The following is a 19,248-nucleotide window of genomic DNA, read 5'->3' on the forward strand; positions in this document are numbered from 1 at the left end:
GCCTTTACTGCATGTCTTCCCCCCATCTCTCTCCCCATTTCATGTCAGCCTACTGTCTGTCCCTCCATACAAAATATGGCGAAAACCAAAAAAAAAAAAAAAGTATGTACATTTTGTCTGAGGGACGTCCCATTACTATGTCCCACCGTCAGCCGCTGACCCTGTCAGTGACAGCGTCCTTTGTGTTTTCATGGAAATCTACGGAAATGTCTTGGTTTTTGCATATCGCAACGCTGCTTGTTGGCAATCATTTATGCATGACAGGGCACTCCCTCTGGCAGGGAAAACATTTTGTGGACTTGATTGAAATTCTGCCGATCACAGACACAGTGCTGTTCCTCTTATGAATACATCTGTTAGTGCTGAAGCAGGACGCCTCCCATAGCCAACGAAATTATCCCCCTCCAAGTTTGTTTCAGTGTCCCAAAACAATGAAACAGGAATTTTTATCATTCGTCAAGGGAGTTATGCTTGGTTTCCTGGCCATATTGTCCAGGGAGAGGGGGATAAAGGCAGGTTGGAGAGGTTTGTGTATGTGGGGGGGGGGGGGGGGGGGGGGGGGGGGGGGGGGCATACTCACATGGGGTCTGCTTAATGGGCCTGAAATGTTTTGTTAGCCGGTGAGCTAACGCTTTTAGACGCAACCCAGATGTATGTCTTTGTGTGCGTGCATGTGTGTGTGTGTGTGTGTGTGTGCGCGCGTGTGTGTACGTGTGTGCGTGTGCGTGCGTGTGCGTGCGTGTGTGTGTATTGTGTACTCTGGGGGGGGGACCCATTTGGAGTCCCTGTTGTGTTACTTTATCTGTAAAATATGTAAGTATTTGTCTAGGGAAAGACAAATACATGTGGAATCTGAAAAAAGAAAGAGAGAGAAAGGAGGACATTTATTGTATGTTCCTGCACTTGTGTGTGTGTGCGTGCACGCGTTTGTTTGCTTAGTTTGCTGTCTTAGTATGTTGATGCATGTGCTCCAGTGAATGTCATAGTCAACAAACCGTGTGTACAGCAGCTTGCAGCCTTGCACTGTTTGTATGTTCTTGCATACTCAGCTTATAGACAATTCCATGTTATAGAAACAGTATCGCAGTGAGCGATGGAATAGTTTACTGTGCTCCTCATGGGCACAGCGGTGTTACAGTAAAGTCACAATCAAGCTCTGCTGGCACCACCAGAGTACCCATAATAACAATAAAGAATGGCCTCAGCCCTCAAGGGTATAGTGGCTTTTATGCAACGCTACGATATATCTGAAGAGGTTTTCTTCAAAAAGGGCATACTTGCAAAAAAACAAACAAAGTAGGACATGAGAAAAACTGCAAACTGCAGTTGCTTGAGTCCCAGGCTGCTGCAGAAGTTAGCGAACTAGTAGTGGCCAATGACTAGCTACCTCCTAGCTAGAGGTACACACTCCTCAGTTTTCATTTAATTCTGATATTGTGAAATGTAACTATTGGGCATGTAATATAAGGATTTTCTGATGTATTATTTAAAAAAATATATCTGTGAAACCTGTGCCGGTGAAAAACATGGCAGCCTCTATTACGCTCCACAGATTAAACACTTTAAACCTGGCACTCCTATTTTGGGCATGTCATTATAGGTGGAAATGTCCAAACATTTTCAATAATTTTAGCTATTCTACACCCCTGTGCCCCTTCTGGGGCGGCGCCAGAGACCCCTGACCAAAAAGCTGTTAAGCACATTTTTTTTGACTAATCAGAGTCATTATTATACAGAGTCATATTTAGAAGCTGAAACTGACCATGTCCAAAAACAAATCCTTTTCAGCATTCCAATTCAAATGTAGCAAAGGTGCCTTTCGAGCTTGTAGACCTGCTATTTTTGATGCCCCTGCCCCTCCTATGTCCAGCTTTGAGGGTTTGTGTAAAACACAAACATTGTCCTAACACAAACATTGAATGCCATTGGCAATGGATGGCCAGTTTTGAGTGTTTGTGTAAACACAAACGCTGAAGACAAAAGTGAGGACGCAAATTGTGTTTGGCCGGAATGAGATGATCTATGATGATGAGAGCGCCCCTCACTTCACACGGGTGTGATTTTTCTTCTTTTGTCCGACGCTGCAGTATGATCAAATATAGAACATTAATTTACGGAAAGAATATGGAGTTCCGAGGTTTCTGCCCGGCGGTATGTCGTATGTGTTCTATTCACCCATATTCATCTCTTAATATGTTCAGGACGCAGTTTGGAGGCCTGGGACAGCTGTGTGACGGGGTCCTGGGAGGAGATGACTTCACACAGACCACGGAGTTGAGGGTCTGGCCCGGGTACGACTACCTGGGCTGGAGCCGGGAAGCCCTCGGGCAAGGCAGCGTGGACATCGAGTTCCACTTTGAAAGGACACGTGTCTTTCACACCATGCAGGTAAAGCAAGAGAGAGAGAGAGAGAGAGGGGTGTACATTTATGATAGAGAGCAAGTTTATACATGCTAGTCTTTGTGTGTGTGCGTGTACGTGTGCGTGTGCATGCGCATGTGCGTGAGAGAGAGAGAGGTCTTTGTCCCAAAAGATCAATATGTTTTTGTGTCTCCATTATCAGTACATTGGACAGAAACAAAACAGAAATTGATGCCTTTCACTGAAGTAGTGCCAACAGACCTTGCAATGACCTGACAAAGTTGACATGGCTGACAAAGTTGGGCTTGTTCAGCGGTCTCTCTTAACAATAGCTGTGATATCTTCTCCTCCATCCGTCTCCATGTGGTGAGGCCAGCGGCCATTCTGTCTGGAATCTCTCTCGTTCCCCAAACCATTTAATTGTTTTTTTCATTTGCCGTTGTTTTTCCCCGGGACTCTGCATCTGTGCTCTCCAAGGGCGCTCGGCATGCCACTAAGTTGCATCACAGCCTGTTTGTGCATCCGTGTGGTTTCTGGGGTTAGCATGTGAAGCAACACAGATAGATTATTAACGCGAGAGAACGCAGTTTGAATCACGCCCGGGTCGTCTCATCGGAGACGACCGTGGAATGTTGGTTTAGGGCGTGGGAGACAGCCCGCACCGTCTACATACAGTACATACCCTTATTCTGCAGCCAATTAATTCAGTCACATTTCATTTTCAAGTGATGCGTAATATTTGACAGGCCTCAAGTGTCTTTATTGAGGTTTTGAATGGGTTCCACCTTCCAGCGTCCCTAAACATGCTCCTAGATTTCCCAGCAGTCCTTTATGCAAAATAAAATTATAATCATGCAACGCTGCAGCCAAGCTATCGGCTGCCTTCTGCCAGCTTTGTTTTCCTCTGTGCTGCTCATTGTCTTTATTTCATCCTCAGCATTTCACAGCTAGTACTTAAACCCTGGCGTTTCATTTTTTGGCATGTCAGTTAGAGGCGAACATTTAAAAATAAATAGCATATCTACACGCTTCTCAGTGCGACGCGTCTCAGCGTGACGTATTGTGAGCTTGTAAAATCGGCTATTCCCGCCGCGCGACAAATCGCTTGACCAACTATAAAGTATTGTCAGAGAACCAGGGTTACGAAAGTAAGGCGCTCTAAGTAAGGGCTGAAGTGGTTACAATGGTTCCAGATAACCTTCCTGTGCCTCTGTGTTATTCCCAAACTTTATCCTGTTTTTCCTGCCTTTTCCCCCTAACGCTTTTCTCACACTAATCTTGGCTGACATGTGCCCTTATGCTGGTCCTGGCAGAACGGATACGTCACTTGCACGCACGCACGCACGCACGCACGCACACACGCACACGCACACGCACACACAAATACGTACGATCAAGAAAATTCAGGGCAAGGAACCTGAACCTCACTCTGGCTCTTGTCTCTGCAGGTCTGGCATCCCTAAACCTGCCTCTAATCTACTGTAGCTCCCAAGGAGAAACCTGACCTTTGAGCTCTTGTCTCTCAAAAGACTTGACTGTAATATAGTGCGTGCGTAAGCATAGATTGCCACACGGGACTCATTTTAATTGCCTTCGCTTCGGTAATAATTGTAATCAGTTATGATTGGTTGGAAAGCTTTTTGAATAGCTAGAATAGCATGTACCGTAATAACTGCTATTGCTTGATAATTGCAGTCACTCTACACTCTATTGGCTGTTGATATTGTTCCTTAACTTGCCTCTAATCTCTCTCCCAAGTGGGTCCTTTAGTTTTAACCCCATGGCAGTGAAAGGCTTACACTTTTTTCACAAGCACATGAATTGTGTCTGAGCATGCGTTTCTGGTGAGATTTCCTTTACAAGGAGACACATTATTTCAACTGCCTACGATACTTGTACCTTGTTATTACAGGTGTTTGTACTGTAGACCTATTCAACATAAGGACCTCGTGTTAATTACCCTTGATGATAATAGTGATCAGATTATGCGTTTGGTAAATGAGGTCTCCCATTAGTTTCTCGAGTTAGCTCAATGATAAAGTAGGGTATGTTTCTGTGGCTTCTACCGAGTGAAGGCCCCGCCCTCGCTGCGGTTGCAGTCAATAGCAGTCGTTTCCGGTTTCATTTCGGGACCAGAAGTTCAAAGATGACGGATTTCAATTCGCCAAATAAGTGGCTTCAAAACGGTCTGTATAAACCAATGGGGCTCCCTTTGTCCGTTCATTGTACAGCCTATGCTTAAGACGGATTAGTAGGCAAGCTGAGGCACAGAAAGGGAGACCCTACTGTACTAGGGTACAGTACATGCAGTTCCCGGAACAACACTGCTGTATACTGTCGCTGTCCGGAAAAAAACTACATATTTTTGTGTCTTTTCTTCATAATTAATTCATAATAGCCAATCTACCAGATTGTAGATCAGCCTTTTCTTTTTTTTTCTCTTTAATATCATGCCTAAAATAAGGACACCTGGTTAAAAGTTGATAAGTATGTCTATGGGTTTTATACATTTTTAATCAATGAAAGTATTAACAAGAGTGACTAAACATCCTCAAAAGTTTTCTGTGCGACAGCGGCGATATTCTGTATACAAACTCTGCTAAATCTGCCTTTCCGGTCATTCCTTTGAGGTTTGTTTGTTCAGTGCTGTTTGAAGCATTCGTACACGGGAGACAAAAAGCGTGTAGGAAGTAAGTGCTGGAAAGTCACTGTGGAGGTCAGAGGGATTTGTGGTTAAATAAACTGAAGCTATAGGGCAGTGCAATGTTCTGCCCTGTTCCAGCGCTGTGCAGGTCACTGTGTACTCCCTGGAGGAGTAGTGGGTTACCCAGGCTCTAGCAGACTTATTAAAGAACCCACAACCTCTTACTGCCCTCTATGCACGCACGCACGCACACACGCACACACGCACGCACGCACACACGCACGCACGCACACGCACGCACGCACACAGGCTTACTCTATCTCCTCTCGCCTGTATCTCCTGTCAGATAGAAGTGGTTATATGTCAACTCCAACATCTGGCACAGCTGTTCTCTTGGTGTCTGTCTGTGTTCCAAATGTATGTAAGTGTATGTTTATACACATTACATATTTTATGCTTGCATGCATACATGTACATGATGTACATGATCGTGCATGCTGTATGCGTGCGTGCGTGCGTGATCTGTCTTAATGTGTGCATGCTAGTCCACATGTGGCTTGTGTTAGTGAGCTCGGTCCTGCAGCTATTGTCAGCTTAATGACAGTGGAGCCTTTACAGCCCACAACACAACCGGCCCTCTCTGCTATTTAAACCCCAGTGTTACAACTGGCTCGTAAGCCGCAACACAAGGAGGAACACAAGAGGGTATTTTGAATGACGGTGAATTAAAGTTTGTTAACAAAGTGGAAAAAAAGAGTAGAATATAGACCGCAAAGACGGTGCTGCAAGTCGTAGAGAAGACGATGGCTGTGTATTCTCTCTGGAGACGCCCTCGATCAGAATCGGATTCAGAGTCAACTTGTAAGAGGAGTGAATGATAAAACAGTTGCGCAAATTATTTCACCATTTATACTGAATATAAGGAAGTTAGAATGGGGAAAGAGACAATAGAGCAGAAAGGAACACGGAACAAGTCGAATAAATGGAAGGCACAGTCTAATCAATGGATAGATGGGATTATGGAAGGCAGAAATGCTTCTTGTGCAGGAAGAAGACTTATCTACTTGCGACCGGTTCCCAGAATGAAGCGTTCGGCACAGCCGTTTATCAGCACACTTATAGGGAAGGAACAAACAAACACAGCACCCAATGAAGGAAACGACTTTCCATCATAAAGAAAGGGTATCGCAGCGAAAGTTAGAACAAAGACTCCTACTATACGACTACAAATGTTACCAGTGCAATACTAAAGAAAAGGTGGCGATCCGAGCACTCAAAAGGTTAAAAAATGAGGAGAGGGTGGATCAAAATAAATGTACTTTATTTAAAATAAGCCAACATGTCTTCATCAGGGCAAGTACAGTATGATACTTACCCTCTCCTCATTTTTGAGTGGTGTAAACCACTCCTACAACTGGCTTTGTTAGTTTACGTGTCTGTCTGTTAGTCTGTCTGTCTGTTCATACCAAAAAATGAGCATGGTTGCTATGGTCACCCAGTTCACACGGGTGTGATTTCATTACGTCAGACATTACGTCAGACCACAGCTGATCAATCTATATAAGACCTTACACCACTCAGTTCACACAGGTGTGATTTTTTAACCTTTTGAGTGCTCGGATCGCTGTCTTTTCTTTAGTATTCCAGTCCCACTGATCCTTGCAGCACCAGATCAAAAAAATATTAAGAAAAGTTTTTTTGCACCTCCATCGAGCACCTGGTTGATTTAGTTTTTGTCGCGTTACCAGTGCAACGTTACCTTTACTCTTCTCCCTCTATCACTCACATTCATGCCATTCATGTCAAATCGCATAGCTGTCCATATTTAATTTTGTTTTTTCACATAAACGAATGCTCTATTTTTTTCCTTCGGTTTTTGAAAATGTTTACCTAGGAATGACTCTCTCTGTATTTTGTAAATGTTTATCCATTTTTATGCATTGTTTCCCCCATTGGCATTGGAACATACTGTAGGTTCTCTTGTCTATTCCCTGAAAAGTACAAGTTTTCCAGACGACATTGATGAACAATGCATGCAAACACACACTCACGCAAGCAAACATACGCATGCACACACACACACACACACACACACACACACACACACACACACACACACACACACACGCTTATACCTGCAGTCCTAGAAAGGGAAGGAGCGAGCGCTATTGTTTCCTCTATATACCACCCACCACTATCATTATTATTCCGCCCACCCGTTTCCCGTCCACCTCCTCCTGTCTCTTTCATTTATAGTTGTTCGCCCTGCAGCAGAGTGAGCACACATGGCTGCTAATTCTACCAGTTCCACCCATCTCCGTGATAATTCCCACCTTAACTCCTTTTCTGCCTCTCACGGCTCCCATTTCGACCTTTTGCTTTGGTCACTATGTGCTCCATCTGGTTGCCCGCTCCTCCATCCGCTTACATTTACGCTATATCTCCCTGCAACACACACACACACACGCGCGCGCACACACACACACACACACATACACACACACACACACACACACACACACACACAGTATAGAGTATATCACTTTATTTATATGACTTTCTCATGCTGTCCTCTTGCCACACTGATATAATGGCCTATAATAAATATTATGTGCAATTAAACTTGCGGAAACAAATGCACTGTAGCAGCCTCACAATATATACATGGCGGTAAAAAATGGATGTTGGGTATAGGCTGCAACAACTCAACTTTATTGGGTCTTTGTTCCCTGCTCAGGAAACATCAGCGACTAGTGCAGAACAAGCCAACGGATGAATACATGGTGGTGGTTGAGTTGTGTGCGCTGTAGCTCTGCTCGGCAGTTATTTTTAGCGCTCCTGCTAAGCTTTGCAGCCTCTAAACGCTTCACGCTGAAAGACAGGAAAGATACGGTGTATATAATATAAGGAGAACTTTAATGAGGCGCAGGTTCCGCTGTTTGTTTAATCAGGACTGCCTTTTGTCAATCTCCACCTCCTGATAAATGCGGATGCCTCAAATGCATGTTACGTAAGCCATTCATCTTCCTCCCCGTTCCTCTCTTCCCCGTCTCCCTGCTCGTCTATCCATTCCTCTTCCCGCCCACAACCTTCATCCTCCTCTCGTTGTGTATAGTCACACCGATGCCTCGTACATTACAAGGACTTTTATGGGATGCTCTCTCTCTCTCTCTCTCTCTCTCTCTCTCTCTCTCTCTCTCTCTCTCTCTCTCTCTCTCTCTCGTACCCTGCTTGTATAAACAGGAATGATGTATTGCTCTCTCCTCTCCTCTCCTTTCCTCTCCTCTCTTCTTCATCCTCATTATCACTTCATCCCTCATTCTTCTTCCTTACTCTGTCTCAACCTTTGCGGCCTCCCCCTCTTCCATGCAAATTCTCCTCATTCGTAGTACTGCCCACCCAGCCCACAGTCATGCCACAGCAATTACAAGCAACAGGATGAGAATGTGTTATTCATTTGACATTAATCCAATCAATTCAGACTTTCCCACAATGTTTTGCGAAAGAGCCCTTGAGCTCAACCCTAACGCTGCATTCAGACCAGCCGTGGCTGCCATTTTCCGCTAAATCAGCTTGTCCGAGTGACACCCACATAAATAAGGAAGTTGTGGTCCGCCATGATGGGCTCTGCTGTTTCGGGTGGCTCAAAGCCAGTAGCTGTGCCCGGTAGGAGAGCTCCCAGGCAGGGAGGAGAAATACAGACTCTCGGTGCTCCCCTCTGGCAGCTTGTTTCTAGACAATCTATAGATGTAAAAACATCTACAACTGCTAGTGTAACATGTTTTTTGTCAGGTGAAACCTAGCCTCGGAAACCCAGACGTTTTATTTCCTGGATGAAACCTGACTAATGAAAGCTCATGAAATGTAGACGACAAGATCGACACCCTAGTCATACTGAATGCCTAGTCCTGATTGGCTGCCACACACGCTGCATAAGTCAATGGGAGTGTAGTATGGTTGCCTGCCTCCTAAGCTATGCCACACGCACCGCGAAAGGGCTGATTTCCGCACTCCGCACCGCAGTGAGCAAGCTGTACGACAGCAGCGGCAGCCTCGAAGTGACAACATGCTGCTAATGTTATGAGCTGGACAGCAGGAAAGCGACAACAAAACACAGTCATTGAACCACGCACAGAACATCGGAAACGAACGCAAACAACGGCCGCGAGGTTGTGACACAGAAACATACACGTTACTAAAATAATAACAATACTAATATGGGGGGACAGGGGGGGGGGGGGGGGACAGGAACACAACGGAGACATCGATTCTTTCACCTGACAAATATTACTATGTAATCATTTCTTGTTTAATAAATATTCAGTACTTCCATACAATAGTCTATTTATCTCCTTCGTACTTCTAGTCCACGGCTATTTCAGACCACAGTGCGCTTCTGGTTGGCTGCTGCTCTGTCTCGCTGCACAGCGGCGGCAAAGTTGAGCTTTTCTCAACGTTGCCTCTCCGTTTTCTGCCCGGCTCCGCCTGCTGCTGTAGTGAGGAAAGCGGCGGTCACTCCTCACCATAGACAATGCACTGAACTCTCAGAACATGGGAGCAGAATATCGCTGCAGGAGTGAATTTAGCAGTATTGAACATCTTCATCCAAGGCGCTTTTTACATAGATTGTGCATTACATTCACCCATTCACACACACATTCATACACCGATGGCGGCGGAAACCATGCAAGGCACCAACCAGCACATCAGGAGCAATTAGGGGTTCAGTGTCTTAACATATCAGCGGTATGTTCAAGTATGTCCAAATTGTATTATGTACAGCTGTGGGGTGCAGTACTTAGTTTAGACAGTACTTGGTTTAGACTAGTCATTGGTTAGACCAGTCATTAGTCCTACAACTACAACCTATCTCCAACCCTCACCCTAACCTCCCACGGGGCAGCACACCTAAACCTAACCTTAACCCATGTCTAACCAATGACTAGTCTAAACTAAGTATGCACCCCCAGCTGTGAGTCCCAATCATTACCTTGTGCGTACTATGCTTAGTGTTTTCAGTGTGTGTAGCCGTGAATTACAACGAGCAGTGTTGCTGTGTTTCCATCACACTGCCTCTACGTTGTGGCAGAGGATGAATCTTATCAGACTGAACACACCTGCCTGGCTTGGTGTGCTTGAACTGAACCCTGGGGCATTTACCTTTCTAGTTTGGTTAGGTTAGACTTGGAGAAGGTGAGCACAGCCCAGCCAAACGTGGTTGCCGATCAAACAATTGGCCCATCTGGGAAAGGTGGTCTGAGCTTCTACAGCGTAACCCTGAAGCGTTTTGATTGAAGCCAGAGGATTAGGTTGTTGGAAGCAGTTTGGACGGAGTAGCCCACATTGCATTATGCATGAGTGGAAAATGCACAGGTTTAGGGAGCCATCCAAACTTGAAACGGGCAACGGGCCTGAATGGATCGGGGAAAACACTGCATGATGACATTTCATCATTTCCAGTGTTATCTGACACTGGCATCTGTTTGCAGAATCTCTGTGGAATGTATACAGGGCAAGGTTATTTGTGTAGCACATTTCAGACAAAACTTTAATTCAAAGTTCTTTACTTAACCCATTTTGACCTGAGATCAGATTCTAAAAATGTCTTCTACATCCTGACAGTTTTCAGAAAAAGCTATGTTTCTATGTCAGTCGTTCTTCGATTTTTCAAAAATAGCAGACCTACAAGCTCGTAGCGCGCCACTCGGTGGCGCGCTATGAGCTATTTTTCAAGCTATTTTTCAATAGCTAAAGCATAACATAATGCTAACACCAAAAGGGGTTCCCGCCCAAAATGGGTTAAGGCATAAAAAGTAATTTAAGGCTTAAAAAAAATAACATTTTAAGACAAATAAAGAATACAAATAGTGTGACAATTTTAGGGATGTCCCGATCACGTTTCTTTTGCTCCCGATCCGATTCGGTTTTGAGACATACCGATCTTTCCCGATCCGATCTTTATATTTTTATATATTGTATGTCACTCTAGTGTAGTCCGTTGTGTTGCCTTTCAATTATTGAAAGGCAAAATGTGACTATACTTTTATTAGAATTACTGTCATTGTGTTTTTTTGAGTGGTGCAACCACTCCAAGGAACAGCAATGTCCGTGTTCAACTAGCAATGTCCGTGTTCAACTATGTTTGTTTGTGTGTGACTATGTGTGTGTGACCAGTACCAATGAGCACCAAAAGTGGCGCTGTTGTGCCAGAAACAGAGAGAGAGAGAGATCGTGTTAGAACCAATAGGAATTGAAATTGGAACGATACAGAGAAGAAATTGGAACGATACAAATTGGAACGATACAGAGAACTAATAGGAACTGAAATTGGAACAATACAGAGAAGAAATTGGAACGATACAGAGAAGAAATTGGAACGATTCAAATTGGAACGATACAGAGAACCAATAGAGGGGAGTTGCACCACTCAGTTCACAGGGTGTGATTTTCTTTTCTTTCTATGAAAGCATGGAATCATAGCAAAACTAGAAAAAGTGCCCTTCTGGGCACAGGTCTCCTCCAGGAGGATAGGAGTGTGTGTGATGTTTGGCAAAATGTTTAGGAGTAATATAAATTAATGCGTCTTGGCCTGTTGTAGCGCCACCATGAGGCTGATTTGAAAACTGTCAAGTGGCATTTCTTCCTCAGCCTAATGGGAATATGCATGCACAGATTCACCGCAATCGGACGCTGCGTTGAGTAGTTGTGGCGATTTGTACAAAACGGGTACAAAGTGGGCTACTCCTGAAAACTTTAGAAGCCAATCATAGCCAATCAGGATGGATTATGAGAAATCAAACAAACCAGTCTTGATCACATGACTATGTCGGCCTCCTGGTGGCGCTATAAAGAGAAAAAATGTCAGGCAAAGGTTTTTCCTTGGCCTCTAGGTCTAGGGAGTGTACAAAGTTGTACACAGATCCGTGCAGTTAGAGGTAAAAACACTAATCCATGAGGCTGAGTTGAAATATTCAAGTGGCATTCCTTCCTCGGCCTAGTGGGAATGTGCGTGCCAAATTTTACGGAAATCACACAATGTGTTCATGATTTTGTTCGAAACGGAGCACTCCTGCGAACTTTGGATGCCGATTTTAGCCAATCAGGATGGTGGCTGAAATATCTGAAAGACCCGTTTCGTTGAATGGCTCTAGAGAGACTGTGTACCAATTTGCCTGATGTTTGGGACAAGATCTGAGCCGATTTCCGATCACCCGATCCGATCGGGACAACCCTAGTGACAATATCATGTTGAATCCTTGAATCCAAACAATGTTTATTAGTGCAGGTGCACAGCAAGGTGATTTAACCCATTTAGGCCTGACCTCGAAATTAAAAAAAAATCTTCTAAATCCTCCAGTTTTCTGAAATAAATATTTTCACGATTTTTCAAAAATAGCAGATCTACAAGCTCATATGCTATGAGCTTGTAGATCTGCTATTTATCAATAGCTAAATTATAAAACACCAAAAGGGGTGCCCGCCCAAAATGGGTTAACTATGAGTGCTACAGAGTACAGACAACTATGCACAAATCTCTGTCAATGTTATTCATTATAGGCACCAAGCTCTATGCTAAAGACCCAACGCCCTTTTGACTTCACTCTGTTTGTGTTCACATTCAACGCAAAAAGAGAAACGATGAAACTATGAACCTTTCAAATCGCCTCATTTCTTTCTTTATTTGAAATATAAAAAACTGCTGCTCTAAAAGGAGGGCAAACCCAAAAGTCCTGTACTTTTCTAATCACCTTTTATGTCTTTCAACTTCACATCTGTCTTTTATTTCAAATATAAAAACACAGGAGGAAAAACACAAAAATGAAGACCATATTTATAATTACTTATGCAGCTTGATTTCCAACATTCCCAACTTCCTCCTCCTGACCACCTCTGGTGTATATATATATATAATATCTGGTATTCCCCCCCTCCCCTCCCCCACCCCCCCCACCCCCCCCGCAGGTGCACAGCAACAACAGGCACACACAGGGCGTGCGTGTCTTCAGCAAAGTGGAGTGCCAGTTCAAGCCAGAGCTCCTGCAGCCGTGGTCGTCTCCAGCGCTCTCGCTGGTCGTCCCCCTGGGGGACCTCAAGGACCCGTCGTCGAGGCCCATCTCCCTGCCGCTGGGGGGCCGCCCCGCCAAGATCCTCTGCTGCAAGTTCTTCTTTGCCGACCGCTGGCTCCTCATCAGCGAGATCTCCTTCTTCTCTGGTAGGCTGAACGTAGGAGGCTGTGGAGGCTGTGGAGGAGGAGGAACTGTGGGGGAGGGAGATGTTTGTGTTTCAGAATGTGGCTTGAGGTTTCACTCTGTGGTTGCCTGAAACAAGGAGCCTTTTATCTAGGTGCTACCTAGAAATAGACACTGCACAAGAGAGAAGAGGCAGGGCAAAGGTTTAAAACAATCACGTTCTGGAATGACATGCAGCAAAGGTTTTGCGGTTTTGCTGTCAGGCAGTTGGAGCCTACGTGGCACATACCTAAACCACTTGGCTATCGTCGCCCCCAAACAAATAATATATCGGTTATTACTAATTATCCCCACCAGACCAGAACGGCCGACGAGGCAAGGGATTATGTTGTGGATGTTTTTTTAATTAACCTGAGGATATGTTGCTCATCATCTTCTATCTGCTCTGTGGGTGACAGACTGCCATGTTGATAATTGGTCAGTGTTTGTTGTGATGACTGATGAGGCATATCCATGTCATCTTTAACTCTTACTCTCTCTACGGTATCTCTTTGAATCCCACTTTCTTCTTACCCCCCCCCCCCCCCCCCCCCCCCTCTCTCTCTCTATCTCTCTCTCTCTCTCTCTCTCTCTCTCTCTCTCTCTCTCTCTCTCTCTCTCTCTCTCTCTCTCTCTCTCTCTCTCTCTCTCTCTCATTCTATTCTCTTTCTCAGAGCCATTTGGAGAGGGCGTCACCGACACCCCTCCTCATATTCCTCATCCTGCTCCTCCGGCTCTCCCCACCACCTCCCCTGCTCCTCCTCGTCCCCCCGTCCTGCCCACCCTGTCCTCCGCCCCCTCGCCCAGCGACAACTCCTCCAACACCACCGCTGGCCCCAACGGTGAGTTCTGACCTGCTCCAGCTCCTCTTCCTGTCCTCCCGTCTTATTCGTCCTCCTCTTCTCCTCCTCACCCTTTTGCTGTTAAAGGGTTAGTTCAGATTTTAGGTTTAGTTCTAGTTTTGTGGATTCATTTATTTTTAATGCGTGGCCTCCGGACCCCCACCAAGTGACCGGAACTACTTAATATTCACCAAAACCAGACCAGAACTCTCACCATGGGACTCAGGGAATTAATTAATACTATACTAATGGCAAGTATTTCCTACAGCTTTAAGTCCAAAACTAACCCTTTAATCGCGAAATGACACGCGCAAAGCTCTCTCCATCATTCTTTCTTTGTGTATCTCCTCTCCTGAGTAATAGGATTGTGGGCACAATGTCTCGGCTCAGTGCCAAAGGCAGCCACCAGTACCAAAGACCCCACACACACACACATACACACATGCGCACGCACATGCACTCACACACGCTCATGTCACGTCACACACTCCCAAATCCTCCGGGCTTCCAGCCAGCCTTCACTCCATCAATCTTTACCTACATTCACTGCGAGATGCTTATCTCGGGGAGCTCATTGTGTGGAAAGGACAAGGCGGTATTGGCACTATAATAAAGGTCATGAAGTTTCAACTCATGGTTTGTGTGACTGAGGCGGTCTCTCATTCCAGCATTATATAGTAGCCTATTCACAGCGGAGATGCAATGTGACAGATGTGGCTCCTTTGTGCAAACTCTCTCCATACAAAAATACCCTCACTTGAACTGAATGTTAATCCTGTTGCAGACTGAATAACACAGTGTATAGTCAACATGTCATGGTCACCAAAGCACTTCTATCGAGAGGCAAAGTACTGAAACTCTCATTCAAAGGACCACAGACTGACTTGACTTGGACTGGATTTACACCAGTACATTTATTTTATTGTATTATTCACATAGAATACATTATGATAATTGGATGGCTGGCAGGTTGTCAGGGAGACGGCCATCAGTTAGGTGCTTATAATGCCATTTAGTCGTGTTCACATGAGGCAGTCAGAGGTCAAGCTGACAAAGTGAAGACTGGATACCAGGTCAAAATGTCTTCTACTGATTACTCAACGAAAATGTGTGTGTGTGGGAATATTCAAATTCTTTGTAATAAACAATTTTAGGCAAATGTGTTCTAACCATTAGAGCAAATTGCTAACGGCAAAGTGCTTGCTACCGCCCAAGTAACCATCGTTTGCACAATAATGTTTACTTTTTTTTTGCTCTATTTAGCTTAATTAAATAAATGCGACTCCTACGTACTCCTACGTATCTGCATGTATTTAGACAGACTCATACTCATCACTCCACCTTCCCTCTTCCACGACCCTCCTCTTGAGTCCTCCTCCTCCCCATCATTCAGTTCTCTTCTCATCCACTCCATCTTCTCCCCTCCTTTTTCCATCCCTCGCTCCTCCTCCAGACCCCCCCACCTCCAGCCCCATGACCTCGGACCTCCCGGCTAACGGCACGCTTTCAGGTGAGAGAGACAAAAAAAGGAGGAAATTTAAAAAAAAAACGAGGTAGAGACAGAGAGAGAGAGAGAGAGAGTGGGTGGGTGGGAGGCGGACGGATCGAGAGGGACCAGTGAGATGGGTTTGCAGTGCAGCACATCCTCCACTTTGGCGTCGGTCCAGCATCTTAAAAGTGTCCCACTGTTCAGCAGAGACCAGGGAGGTTTATTGGAGCAGGAGGTGGAGGCGGGGAGGAGGCGAGGGGGGAGGAGGCGAGGGGGGAGGCGGCGAGGGGGGAGGAGAGGCGTCTGGCACCTCCTTCTCCATCCCGCTGGGGTTTAAAGATATACAGACATTACAAGGAAGGGAAACAAACCACTTTGCTGCTAACACTTTGCTATAGCATGTTATATTTATGTACAACAACAGCTGGGCCTTCCTGTGGTCTCCCCGCACCGCACTGCATGTTTCTTAGGAGCCCAGGCTCCGTGTGACACATCCAGACAATAACAGAACTCTAAAATGTGTCTCCGTGTGGTGCAGAAGAACAGAGCTTTGGATCTTCCTCGGCTGTGGTTGACCGGCTGTGTTTGGGTTTTTCAACCACCCTTGTGCAGTCTGGGCTGAGAGAGTGTGTGTGTGTGTGTGTGTGTGTGTGTGTGTGTGTGTGTGTGTGTGTGTGTGTGTGTGTGTGTGTGTGTGTGTGTGTGTGTGTGTGTGTGTGTGTGTGTGTGTGTGTGTGTGTGTGTGTGTGTGTGTGTGTGTGTGTGTGTGTGTGTGTGTGTGTGTGTGTGTGTGTGTGCACGTGCGTGCGTGCACGTGCGTGCGCAACCGTACTAGCTTTTGTCCAGTTGGACTCGGGTTTTCTTTTACGAGTTATGTTTATGGTCCTAAGTTTATGCCAAAGGGTTTCGCAAGAAACCCCTTTCGTCTCTCATTCTAGTCGAAACGACACATTTGACCTTAACAGCGGGAGAAATAACAACAACAGTCGCCAAATTAATAATATAAATCGGAGTCACTCCAAGGGCTGCCGAGAGGCACAGAATTACACTGCGTGCACATTCTGTTCCCAGCAGTGCAGGGGCTTTGAGAGAGACGCCGTGGTATGAACCATGCATACTGGATGTGTGCTTTCACACACAATCCCACATCAGACACGCACTAAGCCCTGATGAAGCTATCGGGGTGTGGCATGGGGGCTTTGTCACCACGCGGACGGTGCTGCTAATGCACTCGACGGCACGTCAACACACACCATAGACACAGCACTGCCCTCTCCCCACCTGGAGAAGAGTAACTCTGGACACAGAGTTACTCTGTGTCCAGAGTAACTCTGGACTCGACTCGACGACACCAAACTACGAAACGTAGGACTCGACCCCGGCCTGTGCAGCCGGACCCTGACACAGACACACTGTACATGTAAATACTGTGCATGTTTATAACGTAGGAGTAGGAACGTTGCACACAGCACCTTCAAGCACCTTAAGCGCTGACCAACATTAGTTTGTTTGTTTTTTCCTTATGTTTATGATGATATAATGATGATGATTATTATTGCTGGTGCTGCAATGTCTCAGGAACCAGACTAAAACAACTGTACTCTTATCTACCCATACACAAGATGTAACAATAAAAAACCTGGAGCCTCCAACGCATCCTGGCACAAACCCTTGTACATGTACGAACATACACTTTGAGTTGGATTGACATTTTCACCATCATTTTAGCTGACACTCCTCTGCAGAGCGAGTTAGAACAAGCATGACCGTTGGATGTGTGTCGGTTTTTGGCTCACCAGCAAACAGCCAGTTACAAAGAGTTTGAGTGTAAGAGCCATATTGAATGTGCACAAACACAGCACATGTAAGAGTTATAGGCGTGATTCATACTCCTATTTTAGAGCCGAATAAAAGTCGGTTCGGCTCTGTAGAGCCTACAATGTGGCGTCATTTGAGGTTCGGGGGGGCGGGTACCGTCCTAAAGTCGGCTCTTCGGTGCTACTGAAAATTTCTGACGAGCCGAAATCATTTCGGCACTACAGCGGTAAAATAGGAGTATGAATCGGCCCTTTGACTACTGCCGTTCACACAATTCCCCTTTTTCACGGAAAGCAGTAACGATACCAATTGCAATTGAGGCATTTTTCCTCTTTATTCCTCTTTTGACATTCTCCAGGGCCCAACTTTGCTGCCGGGACGCCGAGGGCAGGACTTCCAGTGGCCAAGGATGACAGCAGCAACACCGCCATTCTGATTGGCTGCCTGGTGGGGATTATCCTACTGCTACTGGCTGTTATAGCTGTCATTCTATGGAGGCAGTACTGGAAGAAAATACTAGGCAAGGTGAGAATCCTGTGTGTGTGCGTGTGTGTGTGTGTGTGTGTGTGCGTGCGTGTGTCTACTTGAAGGTCAAGTACCCATCCAACCTAGCAGCAGCATGTATTATTGCATATGCATGCATATACAGTTGGGTGCCACCGATATTGTCCCTTATCATTTGACCCATTTAGGCCTGACCTCAACATTTTAAAAAATCCTTCTAAATCCTCCAGTTTTCTGAAATAAATATTTTCACGATTTTAAAAAATATATAAAAATAGCAGATCTACAAGCTCATAGCGCGCCACCGAGTGGCGCGCTACGAGCTTGTAGGTCTGCTATTTTTCAATAGCTAAATTATAACAATGTTTAAAACACCAAAAGGGGTTCCCGCCCAAAATGGGTTAACTGTCCTTTTGCGCAGATCACGCAAACCTCAGCAAAAAGAAAAGGACAATATCGATGGCCTCCAACTGTATAGTACTGTTTGCAGACTCATAGAACTGGTATTTAGAGTCAATGGAATGGACTGATGCTTGCCGAGGACAGCAGAGCCCAACTAAAGACAAGAGCCAGACAGCTGGTGAGATGACCGCCTTCAGCCACCATGTCTGCTTTCAGGTGCTCATCAGAACCGCCCCGCGCTCTGACTACCGTCTGTCTGGTGGTATTCACTTGAGAACGACACAATGGGCACTTTTAGCAATGAGAGGCTGAGAATGTGTTCCAAGTGCACTTGCAGTGATTTCTGACAAGCAAGCCTAGCCGGGCTTGTCATTATGTCCGGTATCTGGGGAGCTTATTAGTGATATATCTGGTGGATTCTGGTGTATGTGTGCTGCCGGTATGTGGAAGAAAACTTTTGTATTTTCTATAGTATACAGATAACTATATATAGTATGTGTCAAAGCCATTTTATTTATTTATTTAGGTTACAAGCATTTCTTAGCGATTAACTTAGCTTTGTTTTTGTTTCTCCTTTTCTCGCCCTATTTACGTATTTAGTCTTTGCAAAATTCGTATTGTTAGTGCTGTGCTGCTGAGTGTTGACCCCATACTGTGTGTTCTGGGGAGGGTGTGTAGACGACCTCTTTCCTCTTTCCTCTGATACACATGGCAATGCCAGCGGCACAAACACAGCCAATTGTGCTCGTTGGAGCACACCCGGTCAAGCTGGAGGCCGTTGCCGTGAATGGAACCCCCTCAGTCTCCACCGTGATTTGACAGGAACTTTACCCCTGCCTGCGCCACCCAGACACATTCTCAGCATTTCTTCAAATCTCTTCACGCAGGTCTCTGTAGCAACATGCAGCTTGGCACCAAAACTACCCAACGATGAAAACGGTTCTCAACGTCTAGGGTTTA

General features: G+C 45.5%; 1 protein-coding gene across 1 annotated transcript in view; it reads left to right on the plus strand.

The window, feature by feature from the left end:
• Positions 1 to 19,248, plus strand: part of LOC306924967 (epithelial discoidin domain-containing receptor 1-like) — a gene marked incomplete at its 5' end in the record, with an annotated part of 32,394 nt that overhangs the window by 967 nt on the left and 12,179 nt on the right. The window contains 5 exons of the mRNA XM_079503646.1: positions 2,202 to 2,388; positions 12,968 to 13,217; positions 13,908 to 14,075; positions 15,529 to 15,585; positions 17,741 to 17,907. Coding sequence (XP_079359772.1) covers positions 2,202 to 2,388; positions 12,968 to 13,217; positions 13,908 to 14,075; positions 15,529 to 15,585; positions 17,741 to 17,907 — 829 coding nt within the window. The remainder of the gene's footprint in view (positions 1 to 2,201; positions 2,389 to 12,967; positions 13,218 to 13,907; positions 14,076 to 15,528; positions 15,586 to 17,740; positions 17,908 to 19,248) is intronic.

The sequence above is a fragment of the Electrona antarctica genome (assembly GCF_951216825.1).
Source record: "Electrona antarctica genome assembly, chromosome: 6".
Taxonomy (NCBI): Eukaryota; Metazoa; Chordata; class Actinopteri; order Myctophiformes; family Myctophidae; genus Electrona; species Electrona antarctica.